The following is a 27,163-nucleotide window of genomic DNA, read 5'->3' on the forward strand; positions in this document are numbered from 1 at the left end:
CGGTATCGCTGATCGCTGCAAGAAACCTCTGGACATTTCTTTCGTCGCTGATCTCCCGCTGGCCAGCACGCATCGCATAGTTACCTATGTGCACTGGTAACAAACGAACACAGCGACGCCGCGCGCTCGGCGTCGCTGTGCTGATCGCTGGTGAAGCTGTCTGTGTGACAGCTCACCAGCGATCACATAGCGACTTACCAGCGATCCTGACACGTTGATATAGTTGTCGGGATCGCTGGTAAGTCGCTATGTGTGACTCCAGCTTTACTCTCTTGGAAAAAGCAAGAGTCGACCGTGCGAGTGCAGAGCACCTGCTGGGTTAGTACACTACATTTATTGCTATGTGCACTTATCACTTTGTTATTTTGTACCCTGTTTCTCTACTCCATGCATTTAGCTAATGTGCAATTCATTCCATGTAACTGACATATGGTTTTGAGATTTTCTATGTCAGATGGGCTATACGCCATACAACTCCCCTTCCAACCTGCTGTATTCTGAGTTTTTCCACCTTTATATGATTTTACTTTAATACACTTTTTTGCATGATGGATGGCATAGCTAATAAAATTACCATTTTATCAAAGTGTAGTGAACGGTATTTGTTTTTCAGTATATCAATATTAATTTATTGTAAGAAAAAACTCCTTATCTCATATTAAGCCATTTAATTATTTACATATTCATTTCTTGGAAATATGTGGCCACCAGAAAACTGCACATTTGCAAACCTTTAGAACATAAAATTTACAAAGCAATTTTTAAATTGTAACTGCAATCTATGTGCATTAATTTATTCAACGGTGGTGCAGGTAATTACTATTTTGGCATCAGTTACACAGTAAGAAACTCTCGAAATATAGAACAACATTCATCGTCGTTAGGAATATACAATGTGTGTGTACTGCTCGCTTTCACCAACCGAAAAAAAGAAGACAGAATACAATTGTAATTAAAAAGCTGAATAACTTGTTAAAATAACTACCAGCGTTCATCTCCTTAGAGTTAGAAAAAAAGCGGTGACCGCTTCTCTGTGATCATCATGACTCACATTATCGTTAGGTGAGGTCCCCAGAAGAGAGATTCATGTCTATTAGTCATACATTACCATCCTGACCTAAATGTTACAATGAGAATACCCCCTTTCCACAATCACGGAGGTTTAGTTAGCTCAGTATGTGACCTCGGTAATTCAGGGAGCACACTTTTCTTATTAATGAATCCAGGGAGAAAACAAACATGGCATACATGTTTCATCATATGCAGAATTCCAGAATTATCCTTCCCTAGAAGCAAAGTTAGCCCCAAGTGTGAAAATCACTTGATAATATTTGTACTCACTGGTGATTTAGTTGCTTGTGCTTTACATCACCGTTAGTAGTCATTACTGTTGAGGAAATCAGCCTCCATAGCCCGCCTTGACTAGATATTGACTACTGCCAAGTACGACCGGGACACGTTAAAGATGGACAGCAACAAACTAAAAGTTGTAAAGTACTTCAACCTACTCTGATCGATCATCACTCAAGATGTAGCGACAACACTGGACGTCAATAGGAGAATAGCTATGGGCAAATCAACAATGAAGTCACTGGACAAGGTCTTCAAATTGAGGAACATTTCACTGACACTGTTCGTACATAGTCTCGTCTTTCCAGTGGTAACAAACGGATGTGAAACCTGGAAGAATCAACTCTTTTGAATGCGGTGCTGGTAAAGGATATTATCAATACCATAGAATGCAAAAACAAATAAATCAATTTTGAAATAAATCAAGACAGACAAGTCACTCAAAGTAAGGTTCACCAAGCTAAAACTTGCCTACTTTGGACACATCATACGAAGAGAGCAATCATTGGAGAAGAACATCTTGGTTGGAAAAATAGAAGGAACAAGACGAAGAGGAAGACCATCAATGGCTTGATACTATCAAGACAATGGAAGAGAAGACCCTGGTGGACCTGTCTAGGCTTGCACAAAATCGATCTTCCTACAGAGGGTTCATCCTTTAAGTCGCCATGGCTAGATATTGAGCCAAAGGCTGTTAAAATAAGGAGTGTCCCAAATACAGTACCCATTGATACCTGGAGGCCAGTATTTCCACTCTTTTCAACAAAAAGATCGAGATCTAAGCGGTAATGTCTCTCCTTGTGGAGAGTGACATGCCAAGTCTGGCACGCCAGTACGAAGAGACTTAAACGCCTTGCAATGCTCCACTGGGAAATTAAATATGCAAATGGTCTCTTCAGAAAGGAAGAGGACTTGAACTCCTATTGGAAGTAGCAAACCTACAAGTCATTATCGACCCCTTAACGAGCCTTGCAATATGATTTAGGATAAAAGCCAAATCAGAATCTCAATTTGCAGACACGGTGTTTTGGGGTATTGCCCTTTGTCAGTACAAACAATGAGATCTGATTTGGCTTGGTGAGAGGCTAAAGGGGCCTTTACACATAGCGATATCGCTAAAGCGTCACCGATTTTGTGACGCAGCAGTGATATCGCTATGTATGATACTTACCTCCGATCGGCTCCCCCGCTGTCTGTCGCTGATCGTGCAGCTCCATTTCTCGTCGGGCGCTTTCTGCTGGCGCTGACGAGCAACGCGTTGATGCGGGCGGAAGGACGTCAAGATCGCCGCGTCAGAAAAGTTAAGTAACGACCGTTGCTGCGTCGCTACATCGTTGTGAGATCTGCCTGTGTGGCAGCTCACTAGCGACCATTTAGCGATGCACCAGCAATCCTGACCGGCTCGTATCGTTGTCGGGATCGCTGGTGCATCGCTAAATGTAAAGGGGCCTTAAGACTGGGATCTAAGGGGTAAGGTTTCTCCTTGTTCAAGTCCTCTTCCTCTCTGAAGAGACAATTTGTATATTTAATTTCCCAGAGGAGCTTGCAAGGAGTTTAACTCAGGGAAACTCATTCTCCTCAAGGAGAAACCTTACCACTTAGATCGCAGTCTTAAGGGGGTTTTACACATAGAGATATCGCTATAACGTCAACGATTTTGTGACGTTATAGCGATATCGCTATGTGTGATACTTACCTCCGACCGGCTCCCCCGCTGGTTATCGCTGATCACGCGAGAATGTCCGGCTCCATTTCTCGTCGTCAGCTTCCTGCTGTGACGACGAGCGACGCGTGGAGGCGGGCGGGAGGACGTCTTCATCGCTGTGTGTGAAAGGTGAGTATCGTCCGCTTTATCGCTGCTGCATCGCTGTGAGATCTTTCTGTGTGAAAGCTCACTAGCGATCATTTAGCGATGCACCAGCGATCCTGAACAGGTCGGATCGCTGGTCGGATCGCTGGTGCATCGCTAAATGTAAAAGGGCCTATAGCCTCTCACCCAGCCAAATCAGATCTCGTATTTTGCACTCATGATGGGAAATACCCCGAAACACAGTTTCTGCAAGTTGAGATTCTGATTTGGGTTTTATCCTAAGTCATACTGCAGGGCTCGTTAAAATGTCGATAATGTAGGTTTGCTACTTCCAATAAGGGGCACTAAAGTTCAAGACCTTTTCCTCTCGGAAGAGACAATTTGCACTACAAAAAAGATCACAAGAAGCATCTTTTCTCAAAGATGTGGAGGGAATAGAATTGTGGCATGCCCCACTGTATACCGAATTACACACGTATCAGCTGCTAAACATATTTGTGGGGACTGTGGGGGATTTGTGGGAGCAAGATAACAAAACATGAAATACCGTATGTTGTATATGACTAGCAAAACATGACTGTTTTTGAAAGAAAGCAATGTCACCCCTGTCCACTGTTTTTGGACATGCGTCACTGTTTTTGTGGCACTCTTTCTACAAGGAAGCAACTATGTTTTTCTATTAGCGCACAGCCCATTTCAGCAGCTGGGTATCCCCCCATGGTGAGCTGATTTACTAGGGGTTACATTTAGGAAGGGATTTGTCCACAGCAGTAAAACTATTAAATCCGCATGGTCAGAATAAATCAGGTACTAGAACTTGATGTTTCAAATTGTTAATTTCCTGATTGTCTGAAAAAGTTTTGTTATTCCATTTCCAAATTCCTCAGTGAACTGCTACACGATGTAGAAGAAAAGCTTTTTGGAAACTGGTACAACACCATTCTGAAAAGATGTATATTGTGTTCTTCCACTTTCTGCTGTTACATATTACCTTGTCCACAATGAAAGCAATAGTTGATGTTACCGTCTCCTCGGTAAGAAAATTACACAAGATTGTGCCGTTGCTTTAAAGGTTCTCCAATACTTCACAGGAGAAAACTACAAAGGTTTTAAATTGCCACTCAAATAGCTGAACAGCTGAGACATAAACTAAGCGAAACCAAATAATGGGAACAGGACATAAAACCGATACAGTACCAGCAGAACATCAGAAAAAGGGAATGAGTAAAAGAAAGGACCGCTGCCCAGGTATACCAAGCAAACAATGCTGGATCTGGATCAAGTGGGCTTCTAAAATTGTAATACATTTTGAAAACTACCTTGAGAATAAACTTAATAATTAAAGCTTGTGACTTAAATACAGAAAAAAACTATCTGACAGTAATACATAGCGTTGAGAAGGATATTTTACTTTTTTGACAATTACAAAAAAAAAAAATGATAATTGCAGTTGAGTATAAACCATTTTATTGGCAATCTTTTGTCCGCTAACGCACTGCACGTTACAGAAAACCATAAAACACGCTGTGGTCATTGATAACAACACTTAGGACACGGCAGGGAATTAGAAACTCCGCCAAGCTGCCCTGCTGTTTTCAGATCAAGATCAAGAAATTGTAAACATATAGAAGCCATGGAAATTGCTTCCTGCGATATTCTTTTTTATTGCGGTTCCTTTTAATAGTAAACCATTAACGACTTTAGACCATTTGTAGTGCAGCTCGGTGGCTCAGTGGTTAGCACTGTAGCTGTGCAGTTCTGGGATCAAATCCCACCAAGGAAAAGATCTGAAAGGAGTTTGTACAGTATGTTCTCCCCGTGTCTGCGTGGGTTTCCTCCAGGTTCTCCGGTTTCCTCCCACATTCCAGAGACATACTGATAGGGAATCTAGATTGAGAGCTCCAATGGGGACAGCGATGATAATGTGTGCAAACTGTAAAGCGCTGCGGAATATGATCGCACTATATAAGCAAGAAAAATGGACAATCCATGGGTTTGTTATAGACCGTAAGCTATGGACTATTCCGTAATATATTAACTTATCCACAGAGAAGGTATCCTTCTTTTAAACATTACCAGAATACATTTCACATTTGCAATGATTTTGTGCTCGACTGATCGGCAAAACAGTGAACTCTATACAGACAGATGAATTGCACAGAGCGCATCCTAATCTTAATGCAATATTGCATTGGATTTCCTTTTAATTGGTTCTTGGTGATGGCAATGAACACGCAGTGACAGTCTTTCTTGAAATCTTGCATTGCGGAGGGAAAAGATGATGGTCACCGCTGCACACATAATGCAATATGACACACCAGGCTCAGCGGATACTGCTCGGCCTGTAGTCTGCCCGACACTGTCTCCTCGGGCAGATTTGGCTATTTGTAAACTAAATGGACAAGCCCGAGATACGCCAAGAAAAGAGACGAGTGACAGCTACACAAAGTATAGGAAAGCAGCCCACCTCCCTTATGGTTGCGTAACGGTTGGCTTTTCAGGATAATTAAGGAGCAGGATTCCTGCAGGAATGATCATGTTCACACAGCAGATAGTAACAGATAAGAGTAGGATAAACAGCGCCCCGATCTGCCCCACACGGGGATGTATCATCAAGCCTACACATCTACAGCAGCAAGAAACTACAAGAACAAAAAAGTACAAAGAAACCCTAAATAATATTAGTAAATAAAAGTAATCCGAAATTCTATGTACCAATAAAGTAACCTTGGCCACGATAGAGGGGCATTTACAATGCATGGATATGGACTGAACGCATCGGGGCTCATTCAGACGTCTTTTCTCTCGTACGAGTATCATCAGTGTTTTGGATCAGATTTTCATCAGTGCTTGGTCAGTGTCAGGTTTTGCTATCAGTCTTTCTTACAAAAAACGAAGATAAAAATGATGGCGGTTTCTCAAACTTCTCCCATCAAAAATTCAATGAAAAATGAACAGCACGCAGGTGGCAATTATGAGCGGTCCGATCTTTTTCACGGACGCATACGCTTACATTAGCGACTGATCCAAAATTCACATAAAAATCAGTCATGTCTCCGTGACTCTGGGCTGACCACTCAGTTCGCGAAAATACAAGGACATGTGAGTGGCCCCATAGACTAGCTGTGAGTTCTAGCCACGAAAAACACAGAGACAAGCTGCCATCTGAGAAAGCCCTCACTCTGCCCTCTGAAGACAGCTGCTGAGGACTCTGCTACCAGACACTATGGAAGCACAATACCACGATGCACAGGTATTAGTCAAAATCTCATCATCACAACTCCATGAACGCACAGTGGCTCTCAGCGAGACCGTTCATCAGCCGGGGGCAGGACAGCCTTACAAGAAGTAAGTCTGAAAGGACCAATAGCGCCACCCTGGTTATTCTGGGCTGGCCATAAGGGCACTGTGGTATATTTTATCTACATATTGTACGCTCTCATTCTTAGCGAAATATTTAGGAGGGAGGACATAGTGGGCATTCTTCAGAGCTAATGGACCCATCCAAACCAGTGGCGTTCACTCCTCACACAGGGAGCACAGGATAACTAACAGAGATTTCTGAAATCATTTACAAAATCACACACAACCAGATTAATTTTTCCAAAATTTTGGAGAGTGCTAGACAAATGTTCCAGCACCACTACCCCTTGACCCATTCAAGTCATAGGACTCATTAACATTTGCAGACAGTGTACAATGTTCCCACACATGCAACAAAGTTTCATCTGTTTTTCTCAACTCCAGGAAAAGTAACATTTTTTTATTCCACCTGATCTAAAAGGTTCAAACACAGAGCCCACCATCACGGGGGGGAGGCACACCATCATGGGGGGCACAGCATCAAAGGGGTACAGCATTACAGAGGCACAGCATCACGGGGGGCACAGCATCAAAGGGGTACAGCATCACAGTGGGAACAAAAATTGGGAAAACACATAAAAGCCACACCATCATGGGGGAACAATAATCACAGGGCACACCATTCACAGACACATAAAAAAATCATAAGGGAATACCAAACACAAGGGGCACAAAAATCAGGAATATACAAAAAAGTCACACCATCATAGGGGACACATGAAAGGCACACCATCACAAGGGACACACCATCACAAGGGGCACACCATCACAAGGGGCACACCATCACAAGGGGTACACCTAATGAGCATGAAAGGCACACCGGCATACTATCACAAGGGGCACACCATCACAAGGGGCACACCATCACAAGGGGTACACCTAATGAGCATGAAAGGCACACCAGCATACTATCACAAGGGGCACACCATCACAAGGGGCACACCATCACAAGGGGTACACCTAATGAGCATGAAAGGCACACCGGCATACTATCACAAGGGGCACACCATCACAAGGGGCACACCATCACAAGGGGTACACCTAATGAGCATGAAAGGCACACCGGCATACCATCACAAGGGGCACACCATCACAAGGGGCACACCAGCACAAGGGGCACACCAGCACAAGGGGCACACCATCACAAGGGGTACACCATCACAAGGGGTACACCTAATGAGCATGAAAGGCACACCAGCACAAGGGGCACAACTAATGGGCACACGGGGTACACCTAATGAGCATACTATCACAAGGGGCACACCATTACAAGGGGCACACCATTACAAGGGGCGCACCATTACAAGGGGCGCACCATTACAAGGGGCGCACCATTACAAGGGGCACACCATTACAAGGGGCACACCATTACAAGGGGCACACCATCACAAGGGGCACACCATCACAAGGGGCACACCTAATGGGCACACCATAACAAGGGGTACATCTAATGGGCATACTATCACAAGGGGCACACCTAATGGGCACACCATCACAAGGGGCACACCATCACAAGGGGCACACCATCACAAGGGGCACACCTAATGGGCACACCATAACAAGGGGTACATCTAATGGGCATACTATCACAAGGGGCACACCTAATGGGCACACCATCACAAGGGGCACACCATCACAAGGGGCACACCTAATGGGCACACATAAAGGTGCAGGGTACTTTGCTATGGGACTGCTGTGGGCTCCACTCACCCTCCTGAGGGCACAGCTACATCCTCAGCCCCCTCTGTCCCAGGCAGTGTAACTTTCCCTGCTCCCTCAGACCCCATGTGAGGGTCTAGGACCTGCAGGCGGCTGTGCACACTGCACCACACACACACACGGTGCGCTTACTTCGGCAATGCTCGGCGGCGTAGTAATACACGTCCTCGTAGCCCTCATGGTAATCCTCCTCGGGTCGGTACTTCTTGCCTTTCCTTCTCCTGGATCTCCGGATCTGCCGGACAAAGCCCAGGAAGCGCTCCATGCCCGCTGCTGTGGTGCCGGCTGCTTACAGGAGACAGGCTGGGTGCAGGGCGGTGTGTGGCAGCATCCACTGGGGACCTGTCACGGCGCTGCGTGGACTGCTCTCACCTGCTTCTTCACAATGAGTCACGCACCTCCCCACGGGCAGCAGGTTTCCTTGGCAGTGAGGAGCCCACAGGGGAGAGAGTAGTAAACTTGGCGGGCTCAGTGACGGAGTGCGGTGTGTGAGAGGGCTCCTGCACTGACATGTCTCCCCCGCTCCCCTCCTCTGCTGCCGGCTCTCCATCATTGGGAGAGGGGGCTGGAGGGAGACGCCTTATCGTCAGGGCTGAACCATTGTGCTGCAGAGCAGGAGCAGCTACCAGGTCGGCCAGCCTCCTCCTAGTGTTTGTGGGGGGCTGGAAACAAACTCAAGGTTAGACCCCTCTCCCCACAACAGTATAGTACAAAAGTACTGCAGCCCACACAGAACACAGCACTACTGGTCTGTACACAGCTGTGCAGGACAGGTGCAAGTACCACAGGACTGCAGGTACAAGGACCACAGAACTGCAGGTACAAGGACCACAGGTATATGGACCACAGAACTGCAGGTATATGGACCACAGGACTACAGGTACAAGGACCACAGGACTGCAGGTACAAGGACCACAGAACTTCAGGTACAAGGACAACAGGACTGCAGGTATATGGACCCCAGGACTGCAGGTACAACCACAGAACTACAGGTACAAGGACCACAGGACTGCAGGTATATGGACCACAGGACTACAGGTACAAGGACCACAGGACTGCAGGTACAAGGACCACAGAACTTCAGGTACAAGGACAACAGGACTGCAGGTATATGGACCCCAGGACTGCAGGTATATGGACCCCAGGACTGCAGGTACAACCACAGAACTACAGGTACAAGGACCACAGGACTGCAGGTATAAGGACCACAGAACTTCAGGTACAAGGACAACAGGACCACAGGTACAAGTACCACAGAACTGCAGGTATAAGGGCCACAGAACTGCAGGTATATGGACCACAGGTACAAGGACCACAGAACTGCAGGTACAAGGACCACAGGACTGCAGGTATATGGACCACAGAACTGCAGGTATATGGACCACAGGACTACAGGTACAAGGACCACAGGACTGCAGGTACAAGGACCACAGAACTTCAGGTACAAGGACCACAGAACTTCAGGTACAAGGACCACAGAACTTCAGGTACAAGGACCACAGAACTTCAGGTACAAGGACCCCAGGACTGCAGGTATATGGACCCCAGGACTGCAGGTATATGGACCCCAGGACTGCAGGTATATGGACCACAGGACTGCAGGTACAACCACAGAACTACAGGTACAAGGACCACAGGACTGCAGGTATATGGACCACAGAACTGCAGGTACAAGGACCACAGGTACAAGTACCACAGAACTGCAGGTACAAGGACCACAGAACTGCAGGTACGAGGACCACAGAACTGCAGGTATATGGGCCACAGAACTGCAGGTATAAGGACCACAGAACTGCAGGTATAAGGACCACAGGACTGCAGGTATAAGGACCACAAAACTGCAGGTATAAGGACCACAGAACTGCAGGTATAAGGACCACAGAACTGCAGGTATAAGGACCACAAAACTGCAGGTATAAGGACCACAGAACTGCAGGTATAAGGACCACAGAACTGCAGGTATAAGGACCACAGAACTGCAGGTATAAGGACCACAGGACTGCAGGTATAAGGACCACAAAACTGCAGGTATAAGGACCACAAAACTGCAGCTATATGGACCACACACAGTCCTCACATTACTATAGTACTATCATACAGAACTGCAGGTATAAGGACCACAGAACTGCAGGTATGAGGACCACAGGACTGCAGGTACGAGGACCACAAAACTGCAGGTACGAGGACCACAGAGCTGCACGTGCGAGGACCACAGAACTGCAGGTATATGTACCACAGAACTGCAGGTATAAGGACTACAGAACTGCAGGTATAAGGGCCACAGAACTGCAGGTATATGGACCACACATAGTCCTCACATTACTATAGTACTATCATCTACAATACTGCAGGTATAAGGACCACAGAACTGCAGGTATATGGACCACACCCACACAACTGCAGGTACAAGGACCACAGAACTGCAGGTACGAAGACCACAGGACTGCAGGTACGAGGACCACAAAACTACAGGTATAAGAACCACAGAACTGCAGGTATATGAACCACAGAATTGCAGGTATAAGGACTACAGGTACAAGGACCACTGGACTGCAGGTACGAGGACCACAGAGCTGCAGGTACGAGGACCACAGAGCTGCAGGTACGAGGACCACAGAGCTGCAGGTAGGAGGACTGTTATGATTGAGTTACCGAGGAGGAAAAACAAAAAGCAAGCTAAGCCCAGAAAACCGGAGAGGTTGGTAACTAGCGGATTGCAGACCCCTGATCCTATCCACAACAACTAACAGTAGCCGTGGAGCGTACCTAGGATGATCCTAGACGCCTCGTCACAGCCGGAGAACTAAATAAGCCTAAAGAAAGAAAAGGGGAAATCTAAACTGCCCCAGAGCAGACCCCAAAGCAATAGACAGCCCCCAACATGTATTGTCGGTGAAACAAGATGAAAGCACAAACACAGATAGAAAGATAGGCTGAGCAAACGATGGGGCCCACACTAACTAGAAAGGACAGGAAAGGAAAGATGCTGTCTGCAATCACGCAAAAGCCCTACCAAAAATATGTCCAACACGTCTGATAGAAAAAACCCTGAAGTCGCTAGACTTCAAAACCCTATATCAGCACTGAGGTATATTCTGAAGACAGAGCAAAAAGAGATCAGCTGATCAGGGACAAAAACAAACTGAAATAATCAGAGACAGAAATTGAATCCAGCACAGCCCCAGCCGGGGCTGGCTGAACACAAAAAAAACTAAGTAAACAGACCAAAACTCATATGAACAATAGCAGAGCAAAACTTAGCTTGAGAAGGCAGGAATCAAAATGGAAAACAGAAGCCCCAGGCAGGAGAAAAATCACCAGCAAGAAAATAGGGAGTCGGCTGCCTTAAATCCAGTCAGAGACTCCTGATGTCACAGCACCGCCAGACTCAGGGCCTGCTGTCCCGGCCTCGGCCAGTAGGAGGCGCCGGACTATCACATCACCGTCAGACTCAGGGCCTGCTGTCCCGGCCTCGACCACTAGGAGGCGCCGGACTGTCCTATCACCGTCTGACCCGTGGCCTGCAGTCTCGGCCTTGGTCTCTGGGAGGCGTTGTGCTTCAACCCCGAGTGATGGCGGCGATAGTCATAAGGCTCCTGCGCAGGCGTCCGCTGGACGCAGGCTTCGCTCCTCGGTCAGTCATGAAGGGGCTGGTGCATTACCATCCAGCCTGGTCCTGGGGGCGGTCCGGATGACATCATCAGCCCACGGGCCTGTAAGGGATGACCTGATCCCTCAAATACCTTGGGACTGCTCTTGCAGGCCGCCGGATATATTCTTGGTTCCCCTGCGTGTTACTGTGTGAATTACTGTTGACTGACTCTGACTTTTGCCTGGACTTCTGACCCTTCTTCTGCCTAACGATTCTGTACCTCTTCGACTCTCCTGGTTTATGACACTGACTTCGGCCTGGATTCTGACTCTGCTTCTGCCTAACGATTCTGTACCTCTGCGACTCTCCTGGTTTATGACACTGACTTCGGCCTGGATTCTGACTCTGCTTCTGTCTAACGATTCGGTACCTCTGCGACTCTCCTGGTTTATGACTCTGGCTTCGACCTGGTATCTGTCTTTGCTGCTGTCTCCCGTTGTTATACCATTTCTGCCTGACTGGTTTAGTCTCGGATATCATTGCCTTTGTGTCCTGTGTTGGAACACCTTTCTGGCGACCGTCCTGCTCTGGTCATTGCTCCTATTCAGACAGCACCTCCTGGGCTCTGCTATAAATCCAGATCCCTGTATAGGGGTAAAGGGTATCAGTGTTTCTCGGGGTGTTGTCCGGCTGCAGCCCAGACCGCAGGCAGACGTCACACCTGATGTCCAGTCGCAGTCCTCCTCCTCAGGTGGCAGTTCTTTGCCATTTAGATCAGCTTCATTACCTCTTGTCACCAACAGAGGGAGTCCAGATAGAGAACTCACGACTCCTCTGTCAGCACAGCCAGCTCCATCGCCCTCACCAGAAGCCAGAGGCAAACCTGAAAATGAGTTCACAACAGAGGACCACAGAACTGCAGGTATATGTTCCACAAAACTGCAGGTATAAGGGCCACAGAACTGCAGGTACATGGACCACACACAGTCCTCACATTACTATAGTACTATCATCTACAGAACTGCAGGTATAAGGACCACACCCAACTGCAGGTACACGGACCACAGAACTGCAGGTACACGGACCACAGAACTGGAGGTACACGGACCACAGAACTGCAGGTATAAGGACTACAGAACTGCAGGTATATGGACCACACACATAGTCCTCACATTACTATAGTACTACTATCTACAGAATTGCGGGTATAAAGACCAGAGAACTGCAAGTATATGGACCAGAGAACTGCAAGTATATGGACCACAGAACTGCAGGTACAAGGACCACAGAACTACAGGTATAAGGGTATAAGGACCACATGACTGCAGGTATATGGACCACACACAGTCCTCACATTACTATAGTACTATCCTATACAGAACTGCAGGTACAAGGGCCAAAGAACTGCAGGTATAAGGACCACAGAACTGCAGGTATATGGACCACAGGACTGCAGGTACAAGGGCCAAAGAACTGCAGGTATAAGGACCACAGAACTGCAGGTATATGGACTGCACACATAGTCCTCACATTACTATAATACTACCATATAAAGAACTGCAGGTATATGGACTACACATAGTCCTCAAATTACTATAGTACTACCATATACAGAACTACAGGTATATGGACCACACATAGTCCTCACATTACTACAGTATTACCATATACAGAACTGCAGGTATAAGGACCACACACAACTGCAGGTACAGGGACCACAGAACTGCAGGTACAAGGACCACAGAACTGCAGGTACAAGGACCACAGAACTGCAGGTACAAGGACCACAGAACTGCAGATACAAGGGCCACAGAACTGCAGGTATATTGACCACACACATACTGTAGTCCTCGCATTACTATAGTACTATAATCTACAGAACTACAGGTATAAGGACCACACACAGTCCTCACATTACTATAGTACTATCATATACAGAACTGCAGGTATATGGACCACACATAGTCCTCACATTACTATAGTACTATAATCTACAGAACTACAGGTATAAGGACCACACACAGTCCTCACATTACTATAGTACTATCATATACAGAACTACAGGTATAAGGACCACACGTAGTCCTCACATTACTATAGTACTATAATCTACAGAACTACAGGTATAAGGACCACACACAGTCCTCACATTACTATAGTACTATCATATACAGAACTACAGGTATAAGGACCACACGTAGTCCTCACATTACTATAGTACTATAATCTACAGAACTACAGGTATAAGGACCACACACAGTCCTCACATTACTATAGTACTATCATATACAGAACTACAGGTATAAGGACCACACGTAGTCCTCACATTACTATAGTACTATAATCTACAGAACTACAGGTATAAGGACCACACACAGTCCTCACATTACTATAGTACTATCATATACAGAACTGCAGGTACAAGGGCCAAAGAACTGCAGGTATAAGGACCACATGACTGCAGGTATATGGACCACACACAGTCCTCACATTACTATAGTACTATCCTATACAGAACTGCAGGTACAAGGGCCAAAGAACTGCAGGTATAAGGACCACAGAACTGCAGGTATATGGACCACAGGACTGCAGGTACAAGGGCCAAAGAACTGCAGGTATAAGGACCACAGAACTGCAGGTATATGGACTGCACACATAGTCCTCACATTACTATAATACTACCATATAAAGAACTGCAGGTATATGGACTACACATAGTCCTCAAATTACTATAGTACTACCATATACAGAACTACAGGTATATGGACCACACATAGTCCTCACATTACTACAGTATTACCATATACAGAACTGCAGGTATAAGGACCACACACAACTGCAGGTACAGGGACCACAGAACTGCAGGTACAGGGACCACAGAACTGCAGGTACAAGGACCACAGAACTGCAGGTACAAGGACCACAGAACTGCAGGTACAAGGACCACAGAACTGCAGATACAAGGGCCACAGAACTGCAGGTATATTGACCACACACATACTGTAGTCCTCGCATTACTATAGTACTATAATCTACAGAACTACAGGTATAAGGACCACACACAGTCCTCACATTACTATAGTACTATCATATACAGAACTGCAGGTATATGGACCACACATAGACCTCACATTACTATAGTACTATAATCTACAGAACTACAGGTATAAGGACCACACACAGTCCTCACATTACTATAGTACTATCATATACAGAACTACAGGTATAAGGACCACACGTAGTCCTCACATTACTATAGTACTATAATCTACAGAACTACAGGTATAAGGACCACACGTAGTCCTCACATTACTATAGTACTATAATCTACAGAACTACAGGTATAAGGACCACACACAGTCCTCACATTACTATAGTACTATCATATACAGAACTGCAGGTATATGGACCACACATAGACCTCACATTATTATAGTACTATAATATACAGGTATATGGACCACACAAAGTCCTCACATTACTATAGTACTATCATATACAGAACTGCAGGTAGATGGACTACACATAGTCCTCACATTACTGTAGTATTACCATATACAGAACTGCAGGCATATGGACCACACATAGTCCTCACATTACTATAGCATTACCATATACAGAACTGCAGGCATATGGACCACACATAGTCCTCACATTACTATAGCATTACCATATACAGAACTACAGGTATATGGACCACACACAGTCTTCACATTACTATAGTACTCTCAGATACAGAACTGCAGGTATATGGACCACACATAGTCCTCACATTATTATAGTACTATTATATACAGAACTACAAGTATATGGACCACACAGTCTTCACATTACTATAGTCCTATCATATACAGAACTACAGGTATATGGACCACACACAGTCCTCACATTATTTTAGTACTATCATATATAGAGAACTACAGGTATATGGACCACACAAAGTAGTCACATTACTATAGTCCTATCATATACAGAACTGCAGGTATATGGACCACACATAGTCCTCACATTACTATAGTACTATCATATACAGAATTGCAGGTATATGGACCACACATAGTCCTCACATTACTATAGTACTATTATATACAGAACTACAGGTATATGGACCACACAGTCTTCACATTACTATAGTACTATCATATACAGAACTACAGGTATATGGACTACACATAGTCCTCACAGTACTATAGTGCTGTCCTATAAAGAACTGCAGGTGTGCAACGCAAAGGGAGGGGGGGAGGGAGCTGGTAAAGGGAAGCCCTGACGGTATTGAGAGGGAGAACACTCACCTTATGCTGACATCAGCACTCCATATCGCCCCAGATTCGTCCTTCCCCATGTGAACCGTCACGTGCCTAAGGCCTGTTTCACACCTCCTTTGTTGGCGGACAGCTGACATCCGCCAAAAACGAAAATTAACGGATCCGCCTCCGTTGTGACATACGGATGTCAACGGACGCAAATTTAGTCAGATCCGCCGAAGATGAAAAGTGCAGCAAATTCAAAGCGACCGCGGTCGAGAGAGAGATTTTTCGCAGCTCACGGAACGGCATTTTATGGTTAAAATCCTTCCTGTGGGCATGCGCCCTTACAAATAGCGGACTGTCAAAGAAAAAAAAAAAGTTGCACTGTCCGTCTCATCCGCCCGGGAGCCGCTAATATCTTGGCGGATCCGTCAAAAAACGGGTGGGACGGACGACCGTCAGTCAAGATCCGCCACTAATGTAAGTCTATGGGGGAAAAAAACGGATCCGCCCCTTTTTTGGCGGATCCATTTTTTTCTAAAATTGGCGGATTTTGACTGACAAAAAACGGAAGTGTGAAAAAGGCCTAAGCCCTTGATGACACTGGGTCTTAGCCCTAGCTACTGAGCTAGGCAGCAAGAAACTGTTCTTACTACTAAAATAAGACAACACAGGAAAAGAAACAAACGGGGAAACTCATAAACAAATGGAAATCCAGAAGAATCAAAAGGAAGTACCAATAAGCTGTGTGAAGAACCCAGATTATATCTTAATTACCCAGACGACTGTGTTTTTGCAAGCCAAGGGGAGTTGGTTTTTTATCTGTATATTGGCTTGTGGATTTAAGTGTTTATGTCTGGTGGGTCAAGAATATAGTCTTGCAAGCTGATATACTATTTAACATACTGTGTAAAGGGCCCGTTACACATAGCGATATCGCTAGCAATATCACTGTAACATCACTAATTTTGTGACGCAGCAGCGATATTGCTACATGTGATACTTACCTCTGACCGGCACCCCCCGCTGATTATCGCTGATCGCGCAAGAACGTCCTGGACCATTTCTCGTCGGGCGCTTCCTGTGGTGCCGACGAGCAACGCGTTGACGCGGGCGGGAGGACGTCAGGATCGCCACGTCTGACAGGTAAGTAGCGACCTCCGACCGCTGCTATGTCGCTGGTGAGATCTGCCTGTTTGGCAGCTCACTAGCGACCATTTAGCGATGCACCAGCGATCCATATCGTTGTCGGGATTGCTGGAGCATCGCTAAGTGTAACGGTACTCTAAAGGCCCCGTCTCACTAAGCGATCTCGGTAGCGAGATCGCTGCTGAGTCACAAGTTTTGTGACGTAACAGCGATCTCACCAGCGAGATCGCTGTGTGTGACAGCGATCAGCGAGCGGCCCCCCTGCCGGTATCGCTGATCGCTGGAAGAAACCTCTGGACATTTCTTTGGTCGCTGGTCTCCCGCTGGCCAGCACGCATCGCTGTGTGTGACAGGCGGGAGACCAGCGATCAGCTGTAAAAAATAATAAAAAAAATAATATAGTTATTCTCACCTTCCGACGTCCTGTTCAGTCATCCTGCCTCTCTCCACGCTCCGTCCCCAGTGATCCTTTGCATGAATGACCGCGAGATGTCACGGTCTCGAGGGATAACAAAGTCTCGCGGTCATTCATGCAAAGGATCACTGGGACCGGAGCGTGGAGAGAGGCCGGATGGCTGAACAGGACGTCGGAAGGTGAGAATAACTATATTTTTAATTTTTTTTATTATTTTTTACAGCGATGGCCAGCGATGCCGCACGCTCGGCATCGCTGTGCTGATCGCTGGTGAAGCTGTCTGTGTGACAGCTCACCAGCGATCACATAGCGACTTACCAGCGATCCTGACACCTTGATATCGGTGTCGGGATCGCTGGTAAGTCGCTTAGTGTGACGGGGCCTTAAGTCTGTAATAGTGACTTGTACATAGTGTGTGTTTATCTGTGTTTATTGTGAGCTGATATGCTAATTGTGTATTGTATTCTACAACCAGTTTCTTGACTGTAGATAGGGAAAGACTGTGAGGGTGTACTGAAGGACACTGGGTAATTGTAAAAATAGCTTACATTTCTGGGGTATAAAAAAGACCCTGAGATGGAGAGACCAGGGCTGATTTAATCTCATCTCATGACACAGAAAGCTACCAGTCACACATTCGGCACAACACTCAACGGATGAGAAGACTGCAGCCAAGTCATTGTGGCACCATCACGAGGGACACGGATCTATGAGTCTAAGGGAAACAACCTAGGAGTGATCGGCTCCGGTTGGAAGGACACAGATCTGATCCAGTGACCATCTCTGAACCATGGAAATGTTTGGAGAAAGCCAGGTTTTGGGACCCGCTGGTCGCCTGGTTCCATGGAGATGGTCGGATAAGCCAGGTGGTGATTCTCGTGTCAGCTGGCTTTGGATCTTGTATGGAAAGTATGGACTGTCACCTCCTTATGCTCATGGTTATCTCTTCTCTGTGTGTATATCACAGGTGGAATAGCAACCCTGGGAGCTCTGACGTTGTGTCAACTGGCTTTGGACCTTGTACAGACTCTATGGACTGTTCTCAGTCATCTCCCTACGCTTGTCAATATGTTTCTCTGTGTATATCACAGGTGGAATATCGACCCTGGGAGCTCTGACGTAACATCTACCGTTATCCAGGCGAGTCAGCGGAAGGTTTAGGCCCTGTAATGTGCACCATGTTGGGGGTAATTGCTGGGATTGTTCTGTTTGCTATTGGGTGTTGTGGTTCAATAAAGCATTGCCACACTGTTTTACCCTAACCCTGCGTTGTCTGTGTAGTATGTTGCCCACGGGTAGATAGAGCAGGCGTTCAGTGGTATGAGCCCTGGTCCATGCAGTCTTGCTAAAGGCAGCCGGGCCAGCGGACGAGAGCACCTACTGACCCCGTTTCTCCAGAAGCTGCAGCTGAGACTAAAGCCAATTGAAATTTCAGTAGACTAAAACCGAGAACCCCTTTCGTACCAAAAGAAACAGTAAAGTTGCACCACTCATGTGAATAGTCATGTAGACTCCAAGGAGGGCCTGTGATCAGCTAATTTCTGTGATTTTCTGATCCTAGGTGCACCCCAGGTCTCAGCAGGGTGCGGCACACTTGTGACAGTACCCTCCCTTCTACGAGTGGTCTCCGGACACTCAGTACCGGGTTTATCCAGATGAGATACATGAAAACAGAGAGCTAATCTACCACCATTAACTTCAGACGCCTTTACCCATATTCTTTCCTCCGGACCATAATCTTTCCAATGCACCAAGCTCTGGAGGGAACGATGGAGAAAACGAAAACCAACAATTCTAGCCACCACAAATTCTAAATTATTGTCCACCTTTACTGGATGCGGCGGCGAGTGTGATGGATCAGATGACGCAACATACTTTTTAAGCAATGATCCATGAATGACATTGTGAATCTTAGGTGCTTGTGGTAACTCAAAGCAGAAAGCCACAGGATTAATGACATCGACCACCTTATATGGACCAATAAACCTGGGACCCAGTTTCCAGGAAGGAACTTTCAGCTTGATGTTTTTGCTGGACAACCACACATAGTCATTCACACAAAGGTCCGGACCTGGTATACACTTTTTATCAGCCACATGTTTATATCTGTCTCCCATCACTTTCAAGTTGTTCTGTACCCTTTGCAATACAGAAGAGACAGACAAAGAAAAATGTTCTTCCCAGGAACCCCTCAAGACTCATTACTCCTGAGAGCACAGAAATGGGGGTGAAAACCATATGCAACAAAAAATGGTGACTCACCCGTGGACTCATGGCGATGATTATTTAGAGCAAATTTTGCCAATGGTAAGTAACATGACCAATCTTCATTTTCAGAATCAATACACCTAAGGTATGTCTCAAGGCTTTGATTTATACATTCGGTCTGACCATTAGACTGCTGATGGAATGCCAAGCAAAAAGATAAATACTCGCCTAGGTGAGATCAAAAAGCCCTCCAATATTTTGTCACAAATTGGGTCCCCCAATCTGAGACAACATCAGAGGGAACCTCGTGAAGCTTTACGATCTCACTGATAAACACCTGAGCCAAGGATTTGGCATTTGGAGAGCCGGTAACGCAATGAAGTGTGCCATCTTGCTAAACCTATCCACCACTACCAAAATCACAGGTTTTTTTTCCCAGCGGATAAAGGAAAGTCGGTAATGAAAATAAAATCCATAGACAAATGTGTCTATGGTTTATCAAAAATAACCAATGGTAGGAGACCCGGATGGACGAGTAAGCAGAGTCTTAGAGTTCGCACAATTATTGCAGGTAGACACAACATCTTGATGCAACCTAGGCCACCAAAAACGACAAAAGAGGAGGTCCAAAGTTGCTTTCCTACCAGGGTGACCTGCAAGAACTGAGTGATGATCACTGATATGATTGCTCTTCAAATCATCCCAATTGTCGTGGGACGGATATGGATGATCTTCTCGTCGGACAAGTGATGAATAAGGTGTCTTATAATTTTTTGTCTTTTTCAGGGGACATGGGCATTGGTGGATTATCTTCTCGTCGGACAAGTGAGCATTAGTTTGTGGTTTTCTTTATTTTTTTAAATAAATGGGTAAAAGAGCGTGGGGAGTTTTATCTACTATATAAAGCTCAAGTGTGTGTATGTATGTATGTGTGTATATATGTGTGTGTGTGTATGTCCAGGATTGTCATCCGCACCGTCGCAGCTACAGCCACAAAATTTGGCACAGTCACACGTCTGTACCCCGAGAGCGTCCTAGGCTATGTTGTGAGGTGAAATTTTAACCCTGCGTGTTCCAATTCACCAAAAAATTTTGCCCCTATCTACATAATGGGGAAAAAGTGTGTGTGTGTCAAGCCCCGCCCCTCATTATGATGTCATAATGGTTGCCATGGCGATGCTGATGTCATCATAGGTTGCAAGCCCTGCCGCTCATTATGATGTCATAATGGTTGACTATGGGATGGAGGATGTATGATGGGTATATGGGCACTGGACTATGGGATGGAGGATATGTATGATGGGTATATGGGCACGGGACTATGGGATGGAGGATGTGTGATGGGTATATGGGCACTGGACTATGGGATGGAGGATATGTATGACGGGTATATGGGCATGGGACTATGGGATGTCGGATATGTATGATGGGTATATGGGCACGGGACTATGGGATGGAGGATATGTATAATGGGTATGTGGGCATGGGACTATGAGATCAAGGATGTGTGATGGGTATATGGGCATGGGACTATGGGATGGAGGATGTGTGATGGGTATATGGGCACTCGACTATAGGATGGAGGACATGTATGATGGGTATATGGGCACGGGCCTATGGGATCGTGGATATGTATGATGGGTATATGGGCACCGGACTATGGGATGGAGGATAATTATAATTTGTTATAACTAACCACAGTTAGTTACTATGCCCGGGCAGCGCCGGCTCTTCAGCTAGTTTCAAATAAAGGACTTTACTCTTGCTGCGTCTTTATTATAATAAGACTTTGGGATTAGTAATGGGGGCGTCTTATAGACTCCTCTTCATTACTAACCTGTGGGCTTGATGTCAGCTGCCATCAACCCCACAACTTACCACACTTATCACTACACCAGGGCAAGTGGGAAGAGCGAGGCTAAGCACCAGAATTGGTGCAACTAATGGATGCACCATTTCTGGGGCAGCTGAGAGCTGATGTTTTTAGTTTGGGAGGGGGATAAATAACCATGGTCCCTTCCTCAGCTATTAATATACCCAACCCTTTTTTACCTATTTATTTAAAAAAATAAAAAATCAAAGTTATAATCACCTGACTGATGAGAAGATAATCCACCATTGCCCATATACCCTGTAAAAGACAAAAAATAATAAACACCACATTCCTTACCTGTCCGACAAGAAGATAATCCATATCTGTCCCATGATGATCCAGATGCTTTGGAGATCAGTCACATCAATAATGCCAGCCAGAACACATTAAGCAGAGCGTGTCTTTTATACAGGTAACGAGTTCAAACAGGAGCAATTAATACAGGTAATGAGTGCAGAGTAGGGTGGCTTCTTAATTAAAAATTAAGAGGTCTGTGAGCCAGAATTCTTGCTGGTTGGTAGGTGATCAAATACTTATTTCATGCAACAAAATGGAATTTCATTATTAAAAACTCATTCAATGTGATTTTTTTGGTTTTATTTTTAAACAGTTGAAGTGTACCTACGATAAAAATTACAGACCTCTCCATTCTTTGTAGGTGGAAAAACTTGCATAATCAAATACTTATTTTCTCCACTGTACATGGCCAACCCACATTAGACTTTAATGCAATTAATATTAAGATGGCATGTAACTAGAGATGAGCCACTTTGCCTTTTTTCGGGTCGAGTCGGATTTCATGAGTCGGGTCGAACGAAATCGGCCGACTATAGGGAAAAGTCGGAGGCCGACTGAAACACGAAACCCAATGCAAGTCAATGGGGAAGCAAAGTCGGCAGGGAGTGGAGGACAGTAAACACACCTACAGTGCCCATTTCAATGCCAAAAACATCAATTCTTATTACTGAAGCTTGTCAACCTTAATAATAATAGTTACGCATTGAAAACTGGGGGTTATTTGGCTAAAGTTGTGGGGGGTTGGGCTGGCTCCAGGTTTTTGTGTGCCCTGGGCCAAATAGTGTCAGTGCGCCCCTTTAACACATACCACAACTCATGATGCTCCGATACGCCACAGAAATATAGGTATAGTACAATGACAAATACTTCACTGCTTACATGACATGACTGATCTATTTTAAATTGTACAATAGCTCAAAAAAAGGACAGTATATTACTTCATACAGTGTTATGGCCACCACATTATGCGCCATGCAGAATAATGAGCCCCATATATTTCTCCATACAGAATAATTAGTCACATATAATGTTCCATACAGTATATGATTAGCTCCACATAATGCTACAGTATATGATGGTCCCTATGGATGATGCTCCAGTGTGCTATGGGCCCAAATAATGCTCCATATATAATGGGCCCCATTTGTAATGCACCAGTGTATAATGGGCCCCATAGATGCTGCTCCAGTGTCTGATCTGCATCATTTACAATGCTCCAGTACATGATGGGCCTCATGGATGATGCTCCAGTGTATGATGGGCTCTAATAATGCTCCATATATAATGGGCCCTGTGATGAAGGAGTTAACTGTTCCTACCCCCCAGGGCCTGTAAGCATATTAAAGAAAGCAGGATTTAGTGCTCCAATGTTGAATAGCAAGGACTTTAGTATGATAATGAGATAAGCTTGAGTAGGAGCCATGTCAGCATGGGGCAGGAAGGTGCCTGGGGGTCTCAATTAGAATATACCTGTCAGCTAGACACAGAAATACACATCCAATGTCTCTCCCAGCCTCTCCGGCTCCATCCTAGGATCGTGGATTATGAGCGCACCTTTCGAGTTATAGACTCATAAAAAATATCCGCGTGACCCTGAGGAAATCGCCCATCTGGCAGTGCGACTCCTGAGTTGGTGAGGGCTCTGGGACATGAGATATAGAGATTGGCCCTCAACAGCGACCCAATGGGGCCATGTTTGATCTCCACACGACAGGCAAAAAACCCCGCATTCACTGGTACTTCTCGTGTCCTGATACGGTCATGCTGTAGAAAGTTATTCCCAATATCTAAGAAAGGGGGTAAGTTCTGCAGGGAGCTAAAGGGTGGAGATTAGTAGCCCACCCTCTGACACAGGGGGACGAACCCGGCATGTTTAAGAACTAGCAGCACGTGGCAGAGACACTCACTCTCTCACAGAAGAACCAGACGATGATGATCTAAGAAGGAATTGAGACAGATCTGCCAAGGAGAGCAGCGGGCCGCGCTTTGGGGTCTGTCCGGCAACTAAGATTCTTGTACCTGTGGACTGCAGAGCTCCCGGCACCCACATGCAACCTACAACCTGGTAAATTGACCTCCAGCTTAATATCTCAAAGTCTTGTACCCTTCTTGTTATATTTTACTCTGACTGCAAATCCACTGTAATTCCATTGTATAGCTTACTGTATATTTCTGTAATTATCTAGTGTGCCCTTAAGGCAATTAAACCATAAAATTAATCTTGGGCTGATGCTTTTACTCTGATTACGAATCTTAGAATACCCAGCGGGTAACAGGACATCCTCCCCGGCGGCCATTTGCTCTAGGTGCAGTTCTTTTACTGACCTGAGACAAAGGGGGTGCCAGAGAGCTGTGCCTGTGTAGTTACGTCACATTGGTGACGTGGGAGCAACTGGTATTTCCTCCACAGGCCCCATTTGTAATGCTCCAGTGTATAATGGGCCTCTTAGATGCTGCTCCAGTGTCTGATCTGCCCCATTTACAATGCTCCAGTACATGATGGGCCTCATGGATGATGCTCCAGTGTATGATGGGCTCTAGTAATACTCCATATATAATGGGCCCCATTTGTAATGCTCCAGTGTATAATGGGCCCCTTAGATGCTGCTCCAGTGTCTGATCTACCCCATTTACAATGCTCCAGTACATGATGGGCCTTATGGATGATGCTCCAGTGTATGATGGGCTCTAATAATACTCCATATATAATGGGCCCCATTTGTAATGCTCCAGTGTATAATGGGCCCCTTAGATGCTGCTCCAGTGTCTGATCTGCCCCATTTACAATGCTCCAGTACATGATGGGCCTCATGGATGATGCTCGTGTATGATGGGCTCTAATAATGCTCCATATATAATGGGCCCCATTTGTAATGCTCCAGTGTATAATGGGCCCCTTAGATGCTGCTCCAGTGTCTGATCTGCCCCATTTACAATGCTCCAGTATCTGATGGGCCCTATTTTTAATTAACCAAGGCATGGTATGTGAAAAGAGCTCCATGGAGTAATCTGAAGTGTGTGCTGCCACATCCTTCACTTTTGGTGTGGGTGAAGGACACAAGGAAAGGGGTTGCTCCTGACCAGAAGCCTGCAGTTACGACTCAGTGCTTGCATTTTTTACAACTTCAGAAGAGGAGGCGATAGAGCTGGAGGCTGTTTCAGCAATGTAAGCCACAAACAGTTCCTGATGCTCCGGCTTTAAAAGCAGTCTACCTACTCCCAGAAAAGGGAGCCTTACAGGTCTTCCAGAGCTACACCATGACGCAGGCTCAACACCTCCTGCCTTAGCTGCTATTGTGTTTTTGGCACTACCAGCAGATGCACCACCACCACCATCAGTACCAGGTGGCCCCCCACGCGCACGTCCACGTCCTCTTCCACCATACTTCCTCATGTTTTGGAAAATGGACCCAAAATACCAGCAGATATATGGTACTCTATCAGAAGCGTACAGCTGTATACAGTGTTGGCCAAATTGAAAATCTCAATATATATTTCCGGAGTCACCCTCAGACGCTCACTCAGTCTGGGTTTGACCGTAATAAAAAATGTTGTAAAAAAGGTACTGGATAACAAGATAGCAAGTATATATATTTTATGGTACAATTGAAATCTCCGTATAAATAGTTCCGTAGTCACTCTCAGACGCTTACTCAGTATGGATTTGACCGTGATGCTAAATGTAGAACAAAGTACTATATAACAAGATACAAGCTGTATGGAGTATAGTGTAAAAATTGGTATCTCCGATTCACCATATATATAGAAGGCATTACCCACACACGCTCACACACTATGAATGATGTAGGGAAGGTGGACTGACAGACAAACCTGCCTGTAGTGAGAAGCAGAGGTGTAGCGCAGTGTAGGTGTGAAACTGCTAAGATAAAGAGAAAAGGGTGCAGTGTTTTAGCTTGCCCATTGGAGGGCAGTGGAGAGTGTAGGAGTGGGACTGAATAACTGCCATTGGTCAGAGAAACTGCCAGGTGATGGTGGGTGGAGTTACCAGAACTGGAATTATAAAAGGCTGAGGGAAGGTTCTGGAAGAGTCAGTCAGCGAAGGGAGCGCAGTAAAGAGGAAGTTCTGCTGAGGAAATAGAGACAGTGGAAAGGCTCCAGAGAGGACTGACAGTTGAGGCGGTCACGGGGGGTGGCCCAGAGGACGGTAGCCGCAGACGAAGACGGCCTGGGGCTATCATACGGACTGTGTGCTCAGACTGATGAAGCGCTGTGGTGGATGGGCATAGGGCAGCCCCAGTGGAAGAGCCACAGAGGACGCCACGATTATAGTAACAGAGGAAGTGAAGGTACCTGGGCCTGTGTACAGAGAAATGTGAAATGGCTGTGAATTGCTGTGGTCGACAGAAGGATGGGCAATAAAAACGGACCTGTTCAATACAAACTCTGTCTCAGTCTCGTGTTTGTCTGCGGCAAGAAGAGGGTCCCCCCAGTTGGTTATCCTACAGATGATACCATAATACAAATCTTTGAACCAAGGTACTGTATCAGCACATACCAGGTGTATTCAGTCTAGGGGTAAATTTCAGCTAAACTTCCGGAGTCAGACACAGACACTCACAGGCTCACTATGTATTACACCAGAATTAAAAAAGTAGAAAAAGGGAAAGGTATTCAAAGCGTACACCAGTAGACAGTGTTGTGGTACTTTTAAATCTTTGTATATATTTCAATCTCAGTAAGCCAGTCCAGACTCTCCGCTACTGGTAACTACATGGATACAAGCAGAGACGGAAAGTCGAGTGTTAGCAGAAATTTTGAAATTATTCATCGCGGGAAAACCTCCAGGTAGATGTTGTAGAGGCGATGCAGACCCTCAATTACAGTGTTTATGGAGAAAGCGAAAAAGGTTCTTTGTGAAGAAAGGATTGCTTTATCGCAGTAGCGTAGATCACATCACCGTTACTCGTCTCCATCAAATTGTGATCACAGGGAGAGATGTACAAATGGTCCTCACGGCCTATCATGATGTGTCTGGTCATTTTGGAGTGCAAAAGACAGAAGCCACAGGCCGTAGGCGATTCTATTGGATTGGCATGAGAGGAGACATTGAAAAATGGTGGCAGGAATGTCACACGTCTGTGACTATTACAACTGTGAAAGGTGATCATAAACCACCACT

At 45.7% G+C, this 27,163-nt stretch overlaps 1 protein-coding gene across 9 annotated transcripts in view; it reads right to left on the bottom strand.

Annotated features, from left to right (window-relative positions):
- GRIP1 (glutamate receptor interacting protein 1) overlaps positions 1 to 27,163 on the bottom strand; it is a 919,857-nt gene that overhangs the window by 443,766 nt on the left and 448,928 nt on the right. For 2 of the 9 annotated variants that reach the window (XM_073555472.1, XM_073555466.1), the window contains exon 1: positions 8,375 to 8,926. The exons of 1 other annotated variant lie outside the window; for it this stretch is intronic. In XM_073555472.1, the coding sequence (XP_073411573.1) occupies positions 8,375 to 8,507 (133 nt within the window). In that variant the 5' untranslated portion in view covers positions 8,508 to 8,926. Of the gene's footprint in view, positions 1 to 8,374; positions 8,928 to 27,163 lie in introns of those variants that run through there. 6 more of the 9 variants (XM_073555476.1, XM_073555475.1, XM_073555465.1 and 3 more) reach the window with 5 other exon arrangements.

Source organism: Dendrobates tinctorius, unplaced genomic scaffold (assembly GCF_039654945.1).
Source record: "Dendrobates tinctorius isolate UK_male_01 unplaced genomic scaffold, ASM3965494v1 ptg000224l, whole genome shotgun sequence".
NCBI classification, from domain to species: Eukaryota; Metazoa; Chordata; class Amphibia; order Anura; family Dendrobatidae; genus Dendrobates; species Dendrobates tinctorius.